At 41.8% G+C, this 22,121-nt stretch overlaps 2 protein-coding genes across 3 annotated transcripts in view; both read left to right on the forward strand.

Annotated features, from left to right (window-relative positions):
• HAUS2 (HAUS augmin like complex subunit 2) overlaps positions 1 to 13,181 on the forward strand; it is a 14,386-nt gene extending 1,205 nt beyond the window's left edge. The window contains exons 1-6 of one of the 2 annotated variants that reach the window (XM_045286535.1): positions 1,398 to 1,813; positions 3,930 to 4,022; positions 4,403 to 4,472; positions 6,298 to 6,430; positions 8,531 to 8,639; positions 11,409 to 13,181. In XM_045286535.1, the coding sequence (XP_045142470.1) occupies positions 3,933 to 4,022; positions 4,403 to 4,472; positions 6,298 to 6,430; positions 8,531 to 8,639; positions 11,409 to 11,618 (612 nt within the window). In that variant the 5' untranslated portion in view covers positions 1,398 to 1,813; positions 3,930 to 3,932 and the 3' untranslated portion in view covers positions 11,619 to 13,181. Of the gene's footprint in view, positions 1 to 1,397; positions 1,814 to 3,929; positions 4,023 to 4,402; positions 4,473 to 6,297; positions 6,431 to 8,530; positions 8,640 to 11,408 lie in introns of those variants that run through there. The other variant, XM_004709381.2, reaches the window with a different exon arrangement.
• Positions 13,182 to 14,300: 1,119 nt separating this feature from the next.
• Positions 14,301 to 22,121, forward strand: part of STARD9 (StAR related lipid transfer domain containing 9) — a 136,228-nt gene continuing 128,407 nt past the window's right edge. Inside the window, exon 1 of the mRNA XM_045286451.1 lies at positions 14,301 to 14,378. Coding sequence (XP_045142386.1) covers positions 14,332 to 14,378 — 47 coding nt within the window. The 5' untranslated portion in view covers positions 14,301 to 14,331. The remainder of the gene's footprint in view (positions 14,379 to 22,121) is intronic.

Here is a 22,121-nt window from a genome sequence, read left to right on the forward strand (position 1 = left end):
TTAAAAAGAGAGCAGGGTTTCCTTCTGTGTTCATCCAGATACTGGGCTTGGAAGTCGGTAGTTCAAACAACATTCATTTGTGGGAAGTATTGAAGCATAGTGGGGGGCGGTGCTGGGTACAGGGAAATGCCATTTTTAAAAAATTTTGGTTGGGGTGAAAAATTGCACAGCAAGTGGGTTTCCTGTTCAACAATTCATACACAGTTATAGCAGTCTCCACAATGTAACAGTACTCTTTCCACTAGCAGTGTTTACCATTTACCCTCATTCTTTCTTTCCTTTCCTGCCTCCTGATTTTTATGCCTCGGAAAATGCCTTTATGACCTCAGCTACCACTCACCAGAGTAGGATGAAGAACCTTATCTTTGTGGACAATGTTGTACCAATTGATCTTAGTGCTCTGAAACCTTGTTCCTGAGCCCCCCGGTCTAGTGACGAATTCCTTTAAGGTGTTTGGTAACTAAAAGGTTTTCATAACTTTGCATGCTTGGCTCTTTAAAGGGAATGGATACTAATAGTGGAAAAGACTTGAAAGACCATGGAAGGTAAAGAAAACCAAACCAACTGCCCCGGAGTCAATTCTGACTCATAATGACCCTAGAAGACAAAGTAGAACTGCTCCCTAGGGTTTCTGAGGCTGGAAATCGTTACAGAAAGAGATAGCCTCACTTTTCTCCCAGAAAGCAAAGGAAGGGATTAATTTTGTGAAGAAGAGACGAGAGAGACTAACCCAAGAGATGGCTGTTTTAGGTTGGGCAGGAACAACATGTTGAAGGCTGGGAGCTCATAGACAAACGGGGAGCCCGGGAACCGGGCCCAGTCGAGGGAGAGATTGAAGATATGCAGGAATAATAGAAAACAGTGGCAGAAGAGAATGGGAAAAATAGGATCAAGGACATTAAAATCAAGGGAATGAAAAGAAAAGTTTTAAGATAAAGTTGAAGAATTTCACTAAAAAGGAAATTGAGAGAAGAGTGGTTAGTGGGTTTGAACTGCCTACCTTGTGGTTAACAGTCCAACACTTATTGGACCACCAGCAGTGTCTGTCAAGTTGATTTTTACTTGTGGTTCAGAGCAGAACTATGCTCTATTGGGTTTTTACCGGCTGTTTTTTTGGAACTAGTTCATCAGGCATTTTTTCTGAGGCATCTCCAGCCTGCCATTGAGGACATTAACCATTTGCCAACCCAGGAACTCTAGAAAAGTCATTAGGGACTTTTAATTTAAAGCCTCTGCCAACTAAAGCCACTGCAATTTGAGTTGCTCTTGGCTCATAGCAGCCCTAGATAGCAGCGGTTCTCAACCTGAGGGTCAAACGGCCCTTTCACAGGGATTGCCTGATTCTTAACAGTAGCTATCATAACCCAGGTGTCAGTATCTGCTGTTTGCTTCTGCGGTTTAACGTTAAAACTAAGATAAAAACAAACTAGTAACCTCTGTGCGTGAACGCATAAGTACAGTCCAATTAATGATTTCTCGACAATAGTACAACGAACTTAACTAAAATCCGTTCTAGAGTTCCATAAAAATGCAAGGTTGTGGCTATGAGCAGGAATGCTCATAGAAACAAAAAAGAGGGGGGATTGTAAAGCCAAATTGCCCCCGTGACTGGCTCCGTGATCTTGGGCAGGTTGTGGTTTCATGTTTCCTAGCAGTGCAAAGTAGGATGGACCCAGAGACTGAGGCTAGCCAACCCGGGAACGACACAGCGAGCCCAACCTCTGAGGGGAGGACAACATGGCCAGCGTGGGAACTACACAAAGGACCAGACTGCTAACCTACCTCAAATGAGCCAATCTGGATTGACGGGAAGGGGGGGCTGGATACATATACGTACCTGTAAATAAATACTTTGGAATTTCTTTTGTGGGGGCTCTTTGTCCAAGACGGTACATGCAGTTAAGCACCTGAGGACTCAAGCCCTGGCTTAAGCTAGCATAATAAAACCTCTTCTGTAATTGCAGCCTTGTGTTTGATCTCCTTCCATTGAAAGGGTAATTGCTCCAGGTCCCTAACATAGCAAAATTACAGTTATGAAGTAGCAATGAGAATAATTTTATGGTTGGGGGGGTCACCACAACATGAGGACCTGTATTTTTTTTAATGTAAAAGTCTTTATTTTGAAGAAGCTTCTTCTAATCATCTTGTACTTGTGCTATTTTTTTTCTTTAAAAAAAATCATTTTATTGGGGGCTCATCCAACTCTTATAATCCATACATACATCAATTGTATAAAGCACATTTGTAAATTCGTTACCCTCATTATTCTCAAAACATTTGCTCTCCACTGGAGGAACTGTATTAAAGGGTTACAGCATTAGGAAGGTTGAGAACCACAGCTATATAGGGTTTCCAAGACTGTAAGTCTTTATGGGAGCATAATAGCTTCACCTTTCTCCCTCCTGTGGCTGGTGGATTCTAGCCACCTTGACAGCACCACCAGGGCCTCTAATTTAAGGGCTCAAAATCTCTGCCATAGAGTCGATGCTGACTCATAGTGAGTCTATAGGACAGGGTAGAACTGCCCCTGTGAGTTTCCAAGACTGTAACTCTGGAATTTGAAAGCTATGTCTTTCTCCCATAGAATAGCTGGTGGCTTCCAACTTGTTAACAACCCAACACATAACCCCTACAATGTAAGGTCCTGAGACCAAGAAATCACCCATGATCAGTCAAGTATAAAACCAAACTTGCTGTCATTGGGTCAATGCTGACTCCGTGACCCACTGTGGGTTTCTGAGACTCACGTTTAAGGGAGTAGAAAGTCCAGTCTTTCTTCTGAGGAACTGTGGACAGTGCACCTCCAGGGCTCAAATCACTCAGCTCAAGAGATGGAATTAGATTCCAGGGTTTTCCCCAATCTGGTACATTGTGTCATTGTCAAGATAAACTGTGATGGATGATACTTGAAAGAGTTTAAATTTCCTTTGAAGAAATCCTCCAGTTTATCTGAAACACAATAACTAGCCTCTGAATTTATTGGAGAAGTGGCAATAAATGTATTGGAAAGAAGCAGAGCCAAACTTGCATTCCCATTAGAATCCTTCCTCATTTCTCTCGTTATTTTTTTCTACCAGCTTAATTTATATTTTTCAGTTCTCCTGTCACAAAAATACTTGGGCAAATGCACACTGTAAGATATTTGGGACAAAATAATTTATGAATTATGAAGGGTTCGTGAGGGGGAGGGTAGGGAGGGAGGGAGGAAAATTAGCCAATATTAAGGGCTCAAGTAGAAAGCAAATGTTTTGAGAATGATATGACAACAAATGTACATGTGTGCTTGACACAATGGATGTATGTATGGATTGTGATAAGAATTGTGCGAGCTCCCAATAAAATGATTTAAAAAAAAAGATATTTGGGACTTGCAAACTTCCTTTAGAGTGTTGGATAAAAAATCAAAACAACTAAACCAAAAGAGTAAGTCATAGTAAAAGAATTTTAGGCATTGATGTTAAGCCATTTTGGGTGGTGGCTGTTGTCTTTTAAGGCGCACTGGTGGTGCAGTGGGTGAAGCATTTGGCTGCTAACAAAAGGCTGGCAGTTTGAATCTACCATCCTCTGTGGAAGAAAGAATATTGTATTTTCAGTGAAAGTTTACACAACAGTTTAGTTTCCCATTCAACAAGTGGTTGAGTGATGGTGGTTCTTCACCATGTGTAAACATTCTTATTTCCATTCTGGTTCTTCTTTTTCTGTTAACTGGTTTCCCTGCCACCTTCCATTCTAACAGGATTAATCTTGTAGTACTGATCAGTGGTAGCCGATCATCTAGCTCTTCTGGTGTCAGGGTAGATGAGGTCGTGGTTTGTGTGGACAATTATCCTTGTAGGTTAATACTTTATTTGAATCTCTGGTTTCCTTCTTTTTGTACACAAAAACTTTCCGTGACATGCTGCTGCTTCCTCTGTTCTTTTTGTCAATAGGAGATGTTAAATGTAGCCAAGAAACCAGCTTCTTGCTTTGTGAACTTCTCCAGATTACAGCAGATCACAAATATTCAAGCTGAAATCAGTCAGGTAAGTTATATTGGACTTTTTCTTTCTACTTCTAGTATGGGGCTGGGATAAAGAGGGATTTTAATTGATTCAGATATCAGCAATTCCCTTGCACTTAGAACAATGCCTGGCACATAACTTGATCCGTGTTTATTTCTAGTAGTTAGTAGTAGTACTGATAGTATCAGTGATTAGCTGTAGCCATAGCAGCAGAGGGCTTGCCCACCAGAATAAAAAGACTTGTTAAATCTGTTGGGCTCTCATAAAGATCACCTTCCCATACTTCTAAAATATTCCTGGGTTTAAGGCTACTTATTAAGCTGAACCTTTGTTCAGCTTCCCCCACCCCACCCCAGCCTCCCCTCTAAATGAACTAAATATTATTTTTGTTCCTAATATAGAAAAACATGGAAATTGAACTCCTGAGACTAGAAAAAGATACAGCAGATGTTGTCCATCCTTTCTTCTTAGGTAAGTAATGTGGCTAAACGGGTAGTCATTGGAATTAGAATTTAAGTCTTGGACTACTTTAAATAAGCAGTAGCAAAAATATGATATGCTATAATATTTTCCAGGTACTGACCCAAGCCTCTAAATAACAGTCTCCTATTTCTCTGCTGTGATAGAAGTTCCACTGACTTGATGAGTGTAAATAGCATGAGAAATGACCAAATTAGAATCTCCTTAAAGTTAGGAGAACATCAGAAACGGGTAGTAGGCAATGAAAGACCACTCAGCCAGTAGCAGAAATGAAGTCTTGATATGTATTACAGTATAGATGGAGTTTGAAGACATTATGCAGAACAAAATAAGTCAATCACAAAAAGAAAATACTGTATGACCTTATTATATACAAAGACAAGGAAAGGCGAAATTATAGAGACCAGAGTTTACTAGTGCTTATGGGGAAAGGAGGGTACAAGAGGTTAATTTTCTTCCTATTTTGTTCTTTTCTTGGTGTTTTGCTCTGTTGGCTACATAATAACTGTGAGATGGTCCTGCGCCATCCTCAGCATTACTGTAATGTGTGTCCCCATTGGTGTGGCACGATGTCAGTCGTTATCTTTGAAGACCTTTTTCAGTGATCCTCTACTTTACTGATCATAATGTCCTTTTCCAGAGACCGGTCCTTCCTGTCGGGTATCCCAAGACAGCGCCTTGCCATGTTAGCTTCTAAGGAGAATTCTGGCTGTACTTCTCCCAACACAGATTTGTTTTCTCTACTTAAAGGAGACATAGCTTAGAGAAAAGACTGAGTTAAGGACAGTAGCTTGACCACTAACTTAAAAATTAAGTGGTTTAAGTTCATCCAGAGCACTGTGGAAGGAAGGCCTGGTCACCTGCTTCTGTTACCAAGAAAACCCTATGGAGCGTGTTGGTCTATCAGTGTGTTGTTGTGAGTTGACTTAACAGCAACAAGTTTGACTTTTTAGTTTGTGGATGTGTAAAGAGGAAAAAATATCCAAATTTTGGTAATTTGTGAATCTAAGGGATTTTTTTTTATGGGAGTTTGCTGAATTATTCTTAAAGTTTTTTTCAGTAAGTCTGAAATATTTTCAAGATAAACTTAAAAAAAAACATTTAAAGACAAATTCTAGGAAATACCGAGATAACCAGAGTGGGGTTGGAAAAATTCCATCATTCCACAAGTTGATGAAGACCTCCCATAGCTTATAAGAAACTTTGTTTTGTAATGGTTCCTGTAGATTAGAGACCGAGATAAGAAAGGAGACTATGTGAATAGTATATCTTCAACTTTAAAAATTGAATTAGGGGCTCAAGTAGAAAGAAAATGTTTTGAACATGATGATGGAACAAATGTACAGATGTGCTGAACACGATGGATGGATGGATTATGATAAGAGTTGTACGAGCCCCCAATAAAATGATTTAAAAATAAATTGAATTAAGGGTAGAGTAGAGAAAGAATTTATCATAGGATTTGGTTGTCAGGTAAGAGAAAGTAGTTGGTATTGAAACTGGTTATTAGGCTGATCCTCAAGGAGGCGGATGGACACAGTGGCTGCAACAGTGGGCTCAGGCATGGGAACAATTGTAAGGATGGCACAGCGCCGGGCGGTGTGTCCTGCGGTGCACAGGGTTGCTATGGGTTGAAACAGACTCTATTGCACCTGACAACAACATTGGTTGGTATTAAACAGAGCAAAAGGGAAAGTTTAGGAGGGAAATGATGTATTTGATGTCGGTCTCCTTAAGTCAGAGCAAAGAAGAAACTGTGATTCTGAAGTGTACTTAGTTTATTGCTTATTATAATCCCTATTCCTGGTTTGTACAGCTCAGAAATGTCAGACCTTGCAAAGCATGAATAATCACTTGGAAGCAGTACTGAAAGAGAAGCGATCCCTCAGGCAGAGACTGATGAAACCTATATGCCAGGAAAACTTGCCTATTGAAGCTATTTATCACAGGTAAGACTGAGAAATAGAAATGAAGAGATTTGCATCTGTCGCTGAGGTTAATTTTTGTTACTTTGTAGCATAATTCGGGTTCTATTTAGATAGTTGTTATTTTGTAGCATTCAGGTGTTTGGTTAGACTAGTAGTTACTTTGTGGTATAGTTTATTAAACATATATCACTGATTGTATATGTTACCATTGTTATTATTTTTATTTAATTAAAAAAAATTTTTAATTTATAGTGAACTTTATTTGTGTCTTTCACTTCTTCTTTTTTAACATTTTATTAGGGGCTCATACAACTGTTATCCCAATCCATACACACATCAATTGTGTAAAGTGCATTTGTACATCGTTTCTCAAAACATTTTCTCTCCATTTAAACCCCCGACATTAGGTCCTCATTTTTCCCCTCCCTCCCCGCTCCCCCCTCCCTCATGAGCCCTTGATAGTTTATAAATGGGTATTTTGTCATATCTTGCCCTGTCCGACGTCTCCCTTCACCCACTTTTCTTTTGTCTGTCCCCCAGGGAAGAGGTCACATGTAGATCCTTGTAATCAGTTCCCTCTTTCCAACCCACCCTCCCTCTACCCTCTCATTATCACCACTCACACCACTGGTCCTGAAGGGATCATCTGTCCTGGATTCCCTGTATTTCCAGTTCCTATCTGTACCAGTGTACATCCTCTGGTCTAGCCAGACTTGTAAGGTAAAATTCGTATCATAGTGGGGGCGGGGAGGAAGAATTTAGGAGCTAGAGGAAAGTTGTATTTTTCATCATTGCTACATTGCACCCTGACGGGCTCGTCTCCTCCCCGAGACCCCTCTGCAAAGGGATGTCCAGTGGCCTACAAGTGGGCTTTGGGTCTCCACTCTGCACTCCCCCCCTCATTCACTATGGTAAGATTTTTTGTTCTGATGATGCCTTATACCTGATCCCTTCAACACCTCGTGGTTGCATAGGCTGGTGTGCTTCTTCCATGTGGGCTTTGTTGCTTCTGGTTACCATTGTTATTAATGATGCATTAAACTTGGAAGAAAATTCCTTGCTTTTGAAGAACTTTTGCTTTGGTGAAGAGAAAGGCATTCCTTTTGCCATTATGTTCAAGAAATTAGGATTGTATGAAAGAAATTGGTTTCACACATGCAGTAAAATAGGTGAACTTTATTCTGTATAGACTATTTCAGGAAGTAAAGTTATCCTTGAGTTAATGTTACCTGTACTTCTTTATAAAAATTCTCCTGGGAATGTTGTGACTAGGTGAGAGGTTTAAACGGGGACAGATGAAAATAGTATCAACTAATGGCGAGGAACTGGGCTCTGTACTCAGTCCTTTGCTGTTTTTGTGCCTCCAAACCTTGAGAAAATGACTTAAATCTTGCCTAAGTTTCCCATTCCAAACATACTGTATTGCTGTCTTCCTCATGGGACTACTGTTACTATCAAATTGAAGATGTAGGCTATTACTAATCAAAGCAAAAAAGGAGTGAAGCAGGTTTCTGGTATCTGCTAACTTTCTTCACCAATATCTGACCATGGGACAATCAGTGATTTCTTATAAGGGGTGGAGTCTTTATGCTGTCGTATAGTAATAATATATAAACTCCTATTTTCGTGGATGGATATATTCTGCACTGTCATTAATGCATCCATTCAGAGAAGAATCAAGAAACGCTACAATAGAGAAGAACCAAGAAATGCTTCTAAAGCATTTTGTCAAAAATTTGAAGTAGTTTTATGTGTAGAGCGTTTCTCTGAAGTACATTTGTCCTTATCATAACTGTTCATTAAGATCGGAATGGAATGAGGTTTTATCTAAAGAAAACCCTTCACTTACCTAAGGAAATATTTTAATGCTGAGGTTTGTCTAACATTAGGTTGGGTCCCAGCTATGATTGATGTTGTCTCTTTACATTTCTCTCATTTGGATAGCAAATTAAGACCAGCTTAAAATGAAGGAGATGGACCAGTTTATCACTGATGTGTACATGAATGTGGAAATATTGTTATTGGTTTGATTGTAACTCTCTTACCTCAAATTAAAAATGAAAGAAGGGGAACACAAAATAATCAAGCTAAAAAAAGTTCATCTACTTTCCTCTCACCCAGGTGTATGGTACATTTGCTGGACCTGGCAGTGAATTTCATTGAGAACTTAGAATCTCATCTGGAAACCATGAGAAATATTCCCCATTTGGATGCAAATCTAAAGAACATGGTAAGTATTAACACAGACAATCCCAGGTTACAAACATCTGACTTTAAACTACTTGCCCTTTAATGTTACTTAAATTTGCCCTCACTTTGACAGGATTGAATGAGCACCGACTCACAATAAATTCCCTGTCACAATCACCTTTTCTTGCAGTAAGTAACTATACACCTGTTCCAGCTTACCTACACATTTTTAAAAAAAATCATTTTATTGGGGGATCCATCCATTGTGTCAAACACATTTGTACATTGGATGCCATCATCATTCTCAAAACATTTGCTTTCTACTTGAGCCCTTGGTATCAGCTCCTCATTTTTCCCCTTCCTCCTCGCTCCCTCCTCCCTCACGAACACTTGATAATTTATAAATTAGTATTGTCATATCTTACAATGTGCGACGTCTCCCTTCACCCACTTTTCTCTTGTTGGTCCCCCAGGGAGGAGGTTATATGTAGATCCTTGTAATCGGTTCTACATTCCCACCACCCTCCCAGTATTGTCACTCTCACCACTGGTCCTGAAGGGATCATCTGTCCTGGATAAATTTTTAAAGACATAGTTTGGAATAGCTCTCGCTTGTACCCCAAGATCTTGTGTCTAAGTGCCTTATCTACTTTCACACTGTTTTTAGCTGTCTTTATTTTTATACCAAAATCTCAAATGTGTGATCTCCTTGCTTAACTTTTTGATGGTAAATATTGTGAGCATATTATTTTAAAAACCAAGATGCCATTCCTTTTCTGTAACTTTTTTTTTTAGAAGTTGTTTTATATTCTTTTATTCCAACATTTAATAATCATTTGTCATCTTCATTGTGTAAGGGGCAATATTGTGAGAGATCAGTCCCTGTCCTGAAAGTCTTAAAAGTTCAGTGAGGGAATTATAAAACACACATTTTCTACTCCGTATTATCATATTTGCATACTAAGTACAACAGACTGATAAAGAAGATGCTATCTATTGTGCACAGAGAAGTGACAGGTGACTTCTAACTTAGGGTCCTTGGAAGTAGGGCAAGAAGATAGGAAGACTTCAACTAAGCTTTTTTTTTTTCCTTTTAAAATCATTTTATCTTGTACAACTCTTATCACAATCCATACATCCATCCATTGTGTCAAGCATATTTGTACATTTGTTGCCATCATCATTCTCAAAACATTTGCTTTCTACTTGAGCCCTTGGTATCAGCTCCTCATTTTCCCCCTCCCCCCCACCCTCCCCGCTCCCTCATGAACCTTTGATAATTTATAAATTATTATTATTTTGTCATGTCTTTTACTGTCCGACATCTCCCTTCACCCACTTTTCTGTTGTTCGATCCCCAGGGAGGGGGTTATTTGTAGATCCTTGTGATCGGTTCCCCCTTTCAACCCAACCTTCCCCTTGCTCTCCTGGTATCACTATTCTCATTATTGGTTTCAATTAAGTTTTACCGAAGAATGTGTGGTGAGCTGAATTTGACGTATCAGTGGGATTTGAATACTCGATAGAATAGCTCAGACAAAGACAACAATGTGAATACAGACATGGCAGAGAGCATAGGTGGTGGTTGGGAAAGAGTTAAACTTTACTTGGGCTGCTGCCTGCGGTGGAGTCTCAGGGTTAGTTTATGGCAGTATTTCACAAGGTGAGCGTTACTGCCCCCTGGAGGGGAAGCTCTGGAACCATCATCTGGGAGGCTGCAAAAGCAGACACCTACACTAGATCCTGGATGACAGGCTATAATACAAACGTTTTCAGTTGCCTGGGGGACGCTGCTGAGTAATTTGTTTTTTTCCTGAAAATGATGTGGTAGGCCAAATAAGTCTGAGGACCTATAGTTTATGGAATACCTTGTAAACCAGTGTTTAGATTTCACTATTTGAGTATTAGAGACAGTATCTGAGTATTTACTGAATGTTGTTCCTTAAGTGAAGGGCACAAGAGAGTGACATGATGAAAATGGTGCCTTAACATGGGGACAGTATTGGATAGATGACCCTCACTACTCGAAGTGTGAGCCGAGCTTTAGCATTAGAATCACCTGGGAACTGGTTAGGAGTTGAATTTGCAGACTTAATTGATCTTGGACCTTCAGAGTCAATCTTAACTTAACAAGATCCTCAGGTGGCACCCATGTGCATTATAGGGAAGCTGTGGATTAGAAGAGAAGGCCCAGAGAAGCCGAAGACAGAGAAAATGACAGTCATTTCAACAGAAAGACTTAACACACACACAGAAGATTTAACACATGGGAATGCAAAGATTGATGGAAGTTTTTAGAGAGATTCTGGAAGTAGAATTTCTAGGTCTTGTCTATGGTTTGGATAAGGGACACATTCAAAGTAATAAAATTCCTACCCTGGGTGACTTTAGGGTTAGAGGGAAGATCAAGTATGGGTTAAAGAAGTTTTGTTGTTGTTTTTTGACTTGCCTTGCACATGCAGTAGATATCCAGTCAGTGTTTATTGAATTGTAGTTCAGTTGATTTTGAGATATTGTCTAGTCAGATGGAGAATTCCAACAGGCTGAAATGTGGGACTGAATTAGGAAGGATAATTTTGACTGTAGATTTGAGTGCCATTAAGATGTTAATTGATGACAAAAGAGAGGTGAGTTCACAAGGAGAAAATGAGTACCATAAAAAGTGGGGGAGCAGGATTTTAAGAGGCCTTTGTTTGCAGTGGGCTGGGTAAAGATGCTTTGTTAACTGTGGTGTCATAACGATGAAATGATGAAAAATTAATGACATGGATGTAATTTCTCTTCACTTTTCCCCTTCTGAATGTTACAGAGCAAGGCTTTAGCAAAAGTGGATATTTTGGTAACTGAGACAGAAGAACTGGCAGATAATATACTCAAGTGGCGAGAACAACAAAGGGAAGTTTCTTCTTTTATCCCTAAAATATTAGCTGAAGAAAATTATCTTCATAAACATGACAGCAAGATGCCTCTTTTGCCTTTTAATTCCAAAGTTCATGTCCAAACTATTAATACTAAATGAACATCAGCTATTTCTTTTTGCTTAATTATATGTGATTGTAAGAAGTCTATTTCTAATCAAATGTGATCTGAATATTCATAGGCTTTGTTGCTAGCAAAAAAGCTGTTTTTGTATCAAGGTAGCAGGATTCCAGGTTCATTAGGATCAAACAATTTCCCTCCCTCCCCTAAATGTTTTCATTCCACTTTTCAACATAACTAGTGAGGGTCAAATAATACCTATGAAAATTTATTAACTATTCTTCAGGCAGTGTACTTGCTGTTAAGTGTCTTTTAACATGCATATTCCTGAATTAGAAGTCTTCTCCACTCTGAAACTGTCAGCTGATGATTCCTGTGGAATTGTGAATGAGCACTCAGCCAGCATTAAGAGAGCAAGCCTGTCTTTGAAAGGCTTTTGAAAGGCTGGCCCTTGGCTGGCATCTGGAAATGTAGATTTCAGGAGTGTGCCCATCATACTAACTGATAAGAGAGATTAAATGTTAAAATAAACAAGAAATTGATTGTGTGGTGTATGCTGAACACTTGCTTTCTCTCTGGGAATTTTGGGTACACATTAGGCAGATGGTGTTTGCATGACTAGCTCCCACAAAAAACCCTGGGCACTGAGTCTCTAATGAAGGTCTGTGGAAGAGAACATGTCACATGTGTTTTCCATCTGTGGCTGCTTTAAGTGCATCCTGTGTGACTCCATTGAATCACAGTAGAGTCCTCTCCTCTGGAGAGGACACTAAAAGCTTGTGCCTGGTTTTTCCCTGAACTTCACCCCATGAACCTTTACCCTGTGCCAGTTTGCTGTGCACCTTTCACAGTAATAATCCTTAGCTATGAGTATGACTGTATGTGCCAGTCCTGGTGAATCACTGAACTTGAATTAGGTATGGCAGCCCAAACACACAAAGCAATTCTTGTGGGTGCTTACTGGCTGCCTTAGGTATAGGCAGAGAAAGAGAAATGGCACAGTCTAATAAAATTTTAGAGGTTTACCATGTCAAGTGCTCAGATCTTTTGTGCCTTTAATAGGAAATGATATGCTGATTCAAACAACTGCCTTAGAAAACACTGATCCTGTGTCAGCAGTATGACTCTCCATGGTTGTTTTTTTTTAATTTTCAGACAGAGTTTTCTTTTACGTGAAAACATGCATTTCAGTATTTTTGTACTGTTGCATTCCCTGTATTGCTGATTCTTGCATTTATTACCCTCAACACAAAGAAACTTCAGCCACAGTAAATATGATGAGTAAAGTAATTGATTGTTCATGAGGAAATAGGATAATTTAAAAAAAAATCCTGGAGAAACAATGAGGGATCGTTTTGAAGTCCGTTTTGCTGATTTGTGCGAGTAGAGTGGTCCTGTCTTGAACGTTGCCTTCCCCTTTGTATTTCATCAGAACTCTGGTCAAGCCCTGACTTGGTGTCCAAGCATTGTTGTCATGTGATTTCCTTTATTACCTCACTATCTCAATATGCCTTTTGTGTTAGGAATATTGATTGGTAAACCTGAATTTTTTGGTTTGTGTTCTTTTTCAAAATATTAAAATAAAACTAATTTCTAACAAAAATTTGTGGTCCTTGTCTGAGTCCTAAGTGATTACAAAGGGAAGGATTGCCTATTTCGTCGCATACATGGTTAAAATATAAGCATAGACTGCCTGACTCACAGGAGCTTGACAAGTTGAGCCTGAGGCCTACCTCAAAGAGAAAAGGTATTTAATACTATGATAGATTCAGTGAATTCTGATTACTTTTTTAATTCAACTTTTAGAGATGTGCTTTTAGGCCTTCTGAGTTTGGGATGGGATGGAATGGGGGTATGGATTAAGAGAGACACTTTCTCTTCCATGGTCAGAGAGTGAGAGTACAGGTTGGGTCTCGAATCAGACCTGTTTTGAACCCAAGGCCCACTTACTAGCTGTTTTGGTTTTGTTTTCCGTAACATCACCATCAGTTTTCTCATCTGTAAAACAGAGAGCACCCTTTGACATTTGTATTTATTGTCGCCTCTCAAAATTTAATTAATTTACTTGAATCTCTAGATCATGCTTTGGGGGCCCATTATTGCAACAATAGATTCAAATATAACAATTGTGAGACTGACGCAGGGCCGGACTGTGTTTCATTCTGGTTCTATTGTGTTGCACAGAACTGACTCCACAGCACATAACAACAGCTGGTGCACAGCCAATCCACAAGCAGGGAAATGAGCAAGGACCGCCTGGATTTGACTGTTGCCTTCCCACGTGCCAGGTTTAGGATTGGCCATTGCTTGGCAGGCGTAGCTCAGCCCGGGCTGTGACGGGTGGGTAATGACCCGCATAAGGAAAGGAGTCCCCAGAGCGGGGTGGGGTGAGGCCGGAGGGGCGGTGCCACTCGTCATGCAGCCCACTAGCCTTAGGATTGGCGGAGCCTCGGAAGGCCCCGCCCCGTCCGGGCTGCGGCGCGCGCCAGGGCAGGGGCACCCTTAGAAATGCGTGGGGCGGAGCGAGGAGGGGTGGGACCGGGTGTCTCCCCGCCCACCGGATTCAGGATTGGCCGCAACTCTGGGCCACGCCCCACGGGGGTGGAGGCGCGCGCGGGCGGGGCCGCCCCGATGCTCGTGGGGAGGGCGGGGCCGGGTTGGGGCTGGAACTGGGACTAAACTTGCGGCTGGACTTGGGGGGCCGGGGATGCAGCCGCTGGACCGGCCTGCTGGGCGTGGGCCGTGGCGCAGGGATGTCGAATGTGCGAGTGGCCCTGAGGGTCCGGCCACTCAGCAAGAGGTGAGTCTCGGCGGGAGGGGAGTCTGAGGCGCTAGCTGAGCTGAGGGGAGTGCGAGGTCCCTGGTTGCTCCCTGAGGTAACTGGCGTGGGGAAGTCAGACACAAAGTGACCCGGGGCCACGGTCCGGAAACCGAAAGGCGTGGAGGGACGGGGCCTCCGAAGGAGCGTTCGCGTCCTGCCCCGGGCGATAGCGGCTCCCGGATGGCCTCGGGGTGGGCTGCTCTGAGCTCGTCTCCCTGGCGTCGCCCCGCGGGAACTTGGACGGACGGCGACGCAGGTCGGCCTGCTCCACGGGGGTCGCCCTTCCTCCGCGGGCACGCCGGGGGTGGGGGCAACGCCGGCGGGGAACGGGACCCCCAGTCCCCTCTGGGTGACGTGACGGGGAGTCCCCGTGCCGACTGAGGCAGAATGGGTGCACATGGGTGCTCATGGCTTCTCTGTGCAGACGGGGAGAGGAGCGGGGGAGCAAGCTGTTGTAGGGAAATGGAAGCCCAGAGAGGCTGGGGTTTCTGTGCCTGACGTCCCACGGCCGGTTGAATTGCGATCAAAACTGTAGTTGGGGGACTGATTCTGACTCCTTCCTGCAATCTTGTTCGTACCTGCTCATGACCCTGAAGGGCAGAGTGGAACTGTCCCGTAGGCCGGTTTCCAAGGACGTACATCTCTGCGGGAGCCTACTGCCTCATCTTTCTCCCTTGGAGCAGCTGGTGCATTTGAACTGACTTTTCGGTTAACAGTCAAACGCCACCCGCGCTCATCTGTTTCCTTATATCTGAATTTAACTCTGCACTCTCTGGAGGTGCTCAGAGGCTGGTCACATAGTTTCTCTCCCTTTTCATTAATTCTCCACTTACAGGTTTGGAACAGGAACCCTGGTGGGATAGATTGCCTGTGATCCGCAGGGTGGGCAGTTCAAAACCACCAGCTACTCCGCGAGAGAAAGACTGGCCTTTCTACCCCAGCGAGTTGGTGTTTTCACTTTCTTAAGACCGATTTTTTAATTTATTGCTGACTGGTGGAAAAGGTATAAAGATTAACTGATAGGGAACACAGCTAAATTTGGGGTCAAGGGAGTTAATGATAAGAGAAAGCTCACTGCATTAACGCCCTCCCCACTCGCCCCTCCCCGACTAATAACAGAAGCCATGGGGGAAGGGAGACAGCGGTCGGTGTAAGATATGAAAATAATAATAATTTATAATTTATCAAGGGATCTCGAGGGGGGGAGGGAAGGAAAAGGGAGCTTATGCTAAGGATTCAATAGAAAGTAAATGTTTAGAAAATAATGATGGCAACATATGTACAAATATGCTTGATACAATTGATGTATGGATTGTTATAAGAGCTGTAAGAGCTCCCAGTAAAATGACCTTTTAACAAAAACATTAAAAATAATTTTTAAAAAGAGAGATAAAGCTGGAAAAGTTTGGAGTGAGACCAGGAGGCACATACTGAATTATTTGGGAGGTTTAAAAAGATTCAGTATATGAAATGGCTTCATAATTGGGCAGAAGTATCAAGGGAGGCTTTTGTTAAGAAAAGGGGGAAGAGCTGACTGCCAGAGTTTACTTCCAGGGTGGAAGCTACACCTGTGAAAATCCTTCAGCCCCTGAGTGATTGTCTCCTAGGACAAAAATCGGTATGTTTGTCCTGATATGAGGGCAACTGACTTTGAAAAGTCATGTAATTAACTGATAATGAAGTGGGGCATGGAGAAATGGGGTAGAGGCGGGGCTGGAGAGAGACTAGCAAAACAGAGGGAGGGGGGAGCGGGGAGGGAGGGGAAAAATGAGGACCTAATGTCGGGGGTTTAAGTGGAGAGAAAATGTTTTGAGAATGATGTACAAATGTGCTTTACACAATTCATGTGTGTATGGGTTGCGATAACAGTTGTATGAGCCCCTAATAAAATGTTTTTAAAAATTAAAAAAAATGAAAGAGTCACTGGCACAAGCGCAGTTCACAGTCATTGGATCTGACGATGTTGTACTTGGGAAGAAGGCTTAGCGATCACCCTAGTCAAGTTTTCTTTCTTTTTTCCCTGGATAAGAACAGGTCCCACTAGGACAGTGGTTCTCAATCTTCCTAATGCAGCGATCTTTTAACACAGTTCCCCATGTTGTGGTGACCCACCCACCCCAACCATAAAATTATTTTCATTACTACTTAACTGTAATTTTGCCACTGTTTTGAATCAGACAACCCCTGTGAAAGGGTCATTCGTGGGTTTGTGGGTTGAGAACCACTGCACTGGGACGTTGTCTTAAATAAAAGTAGATAGAACCAAGATGCGGTTCACCAGACCACACTGCTCCTTCTTGAGAGAGTAAAAGAAAAGTTAGTTTTTTCTCAGCCAAATACTTATTTGCTTCGTTGGACTAGAATTAACCCTCAATAAAATAAAAGGAAATGGTTTTGATTTCCTTTTCTCTACTCCACAGTTATTTTCCATTATCAGAAACACCCTCCCCCTTGTCTATCCAAAATCATTCCCCATTGAGGGAACATATCCTGGTCTTCCAACACTATGGACTCTTGGAACATTTTTCTACTGCCCATTTTCTGCTTTACTATATAAAATTCCCATTCTCTATTTTTTAAATTATTTCTATAACTATTCCTAATGACCTCAATAGTTTTGGTGAAGATAAATGAAATCATATTGAATCAGTGTAGAATAAAGCCTAACTTATTTTAAATGTTCAATATGCATTCTATATATGCTTTTTACGTATTTAATGTATTTTTATATATGCTTTTTAATAGCTATTTTTATTCCTCAGATCCCTGCATTCAGCTACCTGGGGTTGCTTGTTTGTTTTGTTTTTAAGTTTTATAAAAGTTTAATGGATATCAAGTAGAAATGACATGGTTTTTGTCCCTGCTAAGTCAGTGGTTCTCAAACTATAAACCTCAACCAGCCAGTTGCCATCAAGTGATGCTAACTTATGGTTAGTGTAATAGTGTGGCATAGGGGTTACCTTGATTCATTTTTCAGAAGTTGACTACCAAACCTGTCTTCCCAGGTGCCTTTAAGTAGACTAGAATCTCCAACCTTTTTCACCTACCAAATGCAGCTGCACCACTTGGGAATTCTTCTCAAACGATAACCCACTTCTGTAGATCGATTCTGACTCACAACAACCCTACAGGAAGAATAGAGTCTCATAGAGTTTCTGGAGCTTCTTTATGGAAGCAGACTGCCACATCGGTCCCATTGGAGCAGCTGGTGAGTTTGAACCACCAACCCTTTGATTAGCAATCTAACACAACTCACCAGGCCACCAAGACTTCTTTCTCAAACCATTAAAACAAACCCACTGCCACTGAGTCAATTCTGACTCATATTGACCCCATATAGGGGGTTTGAGGCTATAAGTCTTTATGGGAACAGGCAGCCTCAAACTTTCCCCACACAATGGCTGTTGGATTCGAATGGTTGACCTTGCAGGTAGCAGTCCACTGCTTACCTAACAGTCCCACCAACGCTCTTTCTCAAACTATACCATGCCAGAAATTCACCTGGAAATCTTGTTATAATAATGCAACTTGTTCTACTTCCATGGCCCCCAAAGAGGATTAGAAATAATTAGTTCTCCACTCCGATGTAAGTTTGTTGTAGGTAGCCTGAGGACCACACATTGAGAAACGGCCACAGATTCTTTCCTGCTCTATATGATTATTTTTTTGTTTTAATTAAAAAAAAATATTTTTTAATCGTTTTATTAGGGGCTCATACAACTCTTATCACAATCCATCCATACATCAATTGTGTAAAGCACATTTGTACATTCATTGCCCTCATCATTATCAAAACATTTGCTCTCCACCTAAGCCCCTGGCATCAGGTCCTCATTTTTTCCCCTCCTTCCCCATTCCCCCTCCCTCATGAGCCCTTGATAATTTATAAATTATTATTTTGTCATATCTTGCCCTGTCTGACATCTCCCTTCACCCACTTTTCTGTTGTCCCAGGGAGGAGGTCACATGTAGATCCTTGTAATCGGTTCCCCCTTTCCAACCCACTCTCCCTCCACCCTCCCAGTATCGCAACTCACACCATGGTCCTGAAGGGATCATCCGCCCTGGATTCCCTATGTTTCCAGTTCCTATCTGTACCAGTGTACACCTCAGGTCTAGCCAGACTTGCAAGGTAGAATTGGGATCATGATAGTGGGGGAGGAGGAAGCATTTAGGAACTAGAGGGAAGTTGTTGAGGAAAGAAACCATGGTTGCTACATCGCACCCTGACTGGCTTGTCTCCTTCCCGAGACCCTTCCGTGAGGGGATGTCCAGTGGCCTACAAATGGGCTTTGGGTCTCCATTCCGCACTGCCCCACTCATTCACTATGATAAGATTTTTTGTTCTGATGATGCCTGATCCCTGATCCCTTGGACACCTCGTGATCACACAGGCTAGTGTGCTTCTTCCATGTGAGCTTTGTTGCTTCTGAGCTAGATGGCTGATTGTTTACCTTCAAGCCTTTAAGACCCCAGATGAAATATTTATTTCTAATGACAAATAAATGAAATGTTGTCTTGAAGCATGGTGTAGCATGGGTAACAGTCTTGACGCCAGGTACACGTTTGTGGGCCTATCTGCCTGTGGGCGGACCCGCCTGGAGGCGGATAGAGGAGCGATGTCTCGGTTCCTAAGACCGTCGGAAATATGTGTTTTCTGATGGTCTTAAGTTGACCAGACGTCCCGCTTTTGGCGGGACAGCCCCGATTTTGAACAATTTTTCCCATGTCCCGCGGTGTTTTAAAAAAGACCCGATTTTTGGAAAGAATGCACGACAAGCTAGGGTATACGGTTTTCGGCTGCCATGTGGCTATTTTGCCAGGATATGAGTTTTATCAATGGTGCCCCGCTTTTGTCTCGCTTTACCAATGTTAAAATCTGGTCACCTTATCTTAGGCGGCCCCTGTGAAAGGGTCATTCGACCCCCAAAGGGGTTGCGACCCACAGGTTGAGAATTGCTGCTCTAGCCCTTCCCCACAGGAGCATTAGTGGCCAGTGGTTAAAGCGCCACACTGTAATGGAAAGGTTGGTCACTTGAACTCACCAACTGTTCTGTGGGAGAAAAATGTGGTGTCTGCTCTAGTAAAAGATTTATGGCTTTGGAGCAGTGGTACTACGTCCCTTACAGTGACTTTGAGTTAGGTTTGTTTTGGGGGAACTCTTTCCTAAAGAATTTTGTGCTCTTCAATTTACGCTACGTTAAAACAGCACTTTGGGCCTCCTCCAGAAACTCAAATTGTATTTCTTCTCAGTGTTCTATGAACTCTGGGAACAAAAAGTCTGACAGGACAAGATCAAAACTATAGGTTGCATAAAGTAAGGCTTTCCAACTAAATTTTCTTAGGACAGCCTTTGCTACGCTTAAAGAATGAGCAGGTACATTGTCATGATGGCAAAAATAATTTCTCAGTGTAACTTTCTTGGCCTTTTCCTCACCAATGCAGTTTCTTAAAAGTTCTTCCTGGGACCGTCCTGTGTCCTTTGAGAAATCTATCAAGATTATCCCATTGGAATTCCACCACACCACTCCCCCAAGGGAAAACAAACCAACCAGTCACCTCAACCTCTGGAGCTGAACTTTCTGCTTTACACTTGGCTGGTCCAACAGATCTCCTGGGAGGCCACAGTTTGGATTGCACCTTTTTAAGTGAAGACACCCTAAGGAGACTGACAGGTGTATGGCTGAGAACTTTTCTGTAGCCATTCACTCATTGCAGAGACGTTTAAACATGTTTACGTTGAAATAGTCCTGTGCATGTGTGAACTGCATCCCGAGTGGTAGTATTTTAGTTAACTACATAATCCTACATCTTGTTTATCCATTCAGCTGTTGGTAGACATTTAGGTGGTTTCCATGTTTTTGTAGCAGTTGTGAGCAGTGCTGCAATGAGTTTAGGTGTATACACGGCTATGCTGCTGCTTTCAAGGCTCTTGGGATATACTGTATATATTTGAGTATAAGCTGACCCAAATAGCTGCGAGGCACCTAATTTTACCCCAAAAGCTGCATTAAAAGTGTGCTGAAAAACTTGGCTTATACAAATGTTTTGAGAATGATGATGGCAACAAATGTACAAATGTGCTGGACACAATGGATGTATGTATGGATTGTGATAGAGTTGTACGAGCCCCCAATAAAATGATTTAAAACAGCAACAACAAAACTTAGCTTATACTTGAGTATATATGGTACCTAGTTGTAGAATTGCTGAGTCATATGGTAGTTTTATGTTTAACTTTTTGAGGAACTGCCATTTTGCATTCATACCAACTGTTTTATACCTTTAACCCTAAGTAATGAATGCATGTTGCTTGAATTCTGCACCCAGAGGCCAGCAGTACTAGTTGTACTCTCTGGCTTGTGTAAAGTTCCTCCTCTATAGGTTTAGTTAGTTCTGAACCCTAGCCTCAGCAGGGGAGCGGCACTCTCTAAGGTTGGTGTTCGTTGTCTCTGTTTTGTTCAACTTTAATTAGCTCACATTTGATTTAATCACTGAGCTATCAATGAAGCAGCCCTGGTGGCCTCGTGGGATAATTTGATCCTGGTACGAAGAGCATCTTTGCTGCCTCAAATAGTATCTAGCATAAGGTGTACCAAAAAGAGCATCAGATCTTGAGGAAATTTAAGCAACAGAAAGCCATTATCTGGGAAAGGGAAAATTTTTCATCTGTCTACATTTTGGCCCGGAGCACTTTAGCTGGTGTTCTTAATGTTATGAACAAATGCTTCCTAGTTATAATGAAGTGTATGCTATTCAGTGTAGGCTGTATATACATAGGTTGCCTGGATTAGCCCCCTGAAATGAATTTGGGGTTTTGTGGTTTTTTTTGGTTGGGTACCATAGAGTAGGCTCTGACTCACACCGACTCCATGTGACAGAGCAGAACTGTTTCCTAGGGTTTATTGGGTATCATCGTTACAGAAGCAGATCACCAGGCCTTTCTCCCTCAGAGCCACTGGGTGAGTTGAACTGCCAACCTTCAGGTTAGCAGCTGAATGTTTAACTATTATGCTACCAAGACTTCTTATGTGATGTTAGGGGTTGGTAAATGGTTAGCAGCGGTACTGCATAACTGCAGCATAGAAACATATATATATTTTAAAATCATTTTTTGGGGTGCTCTTACAGCTTTTAGAACATTCCATACATCAGTTGTATCAAGCATATTTGTATATATGTTGCCATCATTGTTTTCTAAATATTTACTTTCTATTTGAGCCCTTGGTATCAGCTCCTCTTTTTATCCCCCTCCCCTTTCTCTCACCTTCAGGGACCCTTGATAAATAATAAGTTATTATTATTTTCATATCTTAAAACAACTGATGTCTCCCTTCTGTTGTTTGTACCCCTGGGTGGGTGAGGGGTTATGCATCAATCACTGCGATCACCTTCCTCCCCCTACCCTCAAGGTATCCCTACTCCCATTTCTGTACTTGAGGGGGTCATCTGACCTGGATTCCATGTGTTGTGAGCTCTTGTCTATATCTAGTGTGCATGCTCCGGTCTAGCCAGAACTGAAAGGCAGGACTGGAGTCACGATAGTGCGGGGTGAGGAAGCCTCAAAGAACCTGAGGAATACTGTGTGTTTCATCGATGCTATCCTGTGCCCTGGTTGACTCATTCCTTCCTTGTGACAAGATAGAAATATTCTTAAGGATCTTTTTTTTTTATTAAATCATTTTATTAGGGGCTCATACAACTCTTATCACAATCCATACA

This window comes from Echinops telfairi, unplaced genomic scaffold (assembly GCF_000313985.2).
Source record: "Echinops telfairi isolate 266 unplaced genomic scaffold, ASM31398v2 ScPeMD7_8;HRSCAF=38, whole genome shotgun sequence".
NCBI classification, from domain to species: Eukaryota; Metazoa; Chordata; class Mammalia; order Afrosoricida; family Tenrecidae; genus Echinops; species Echinops telfairi.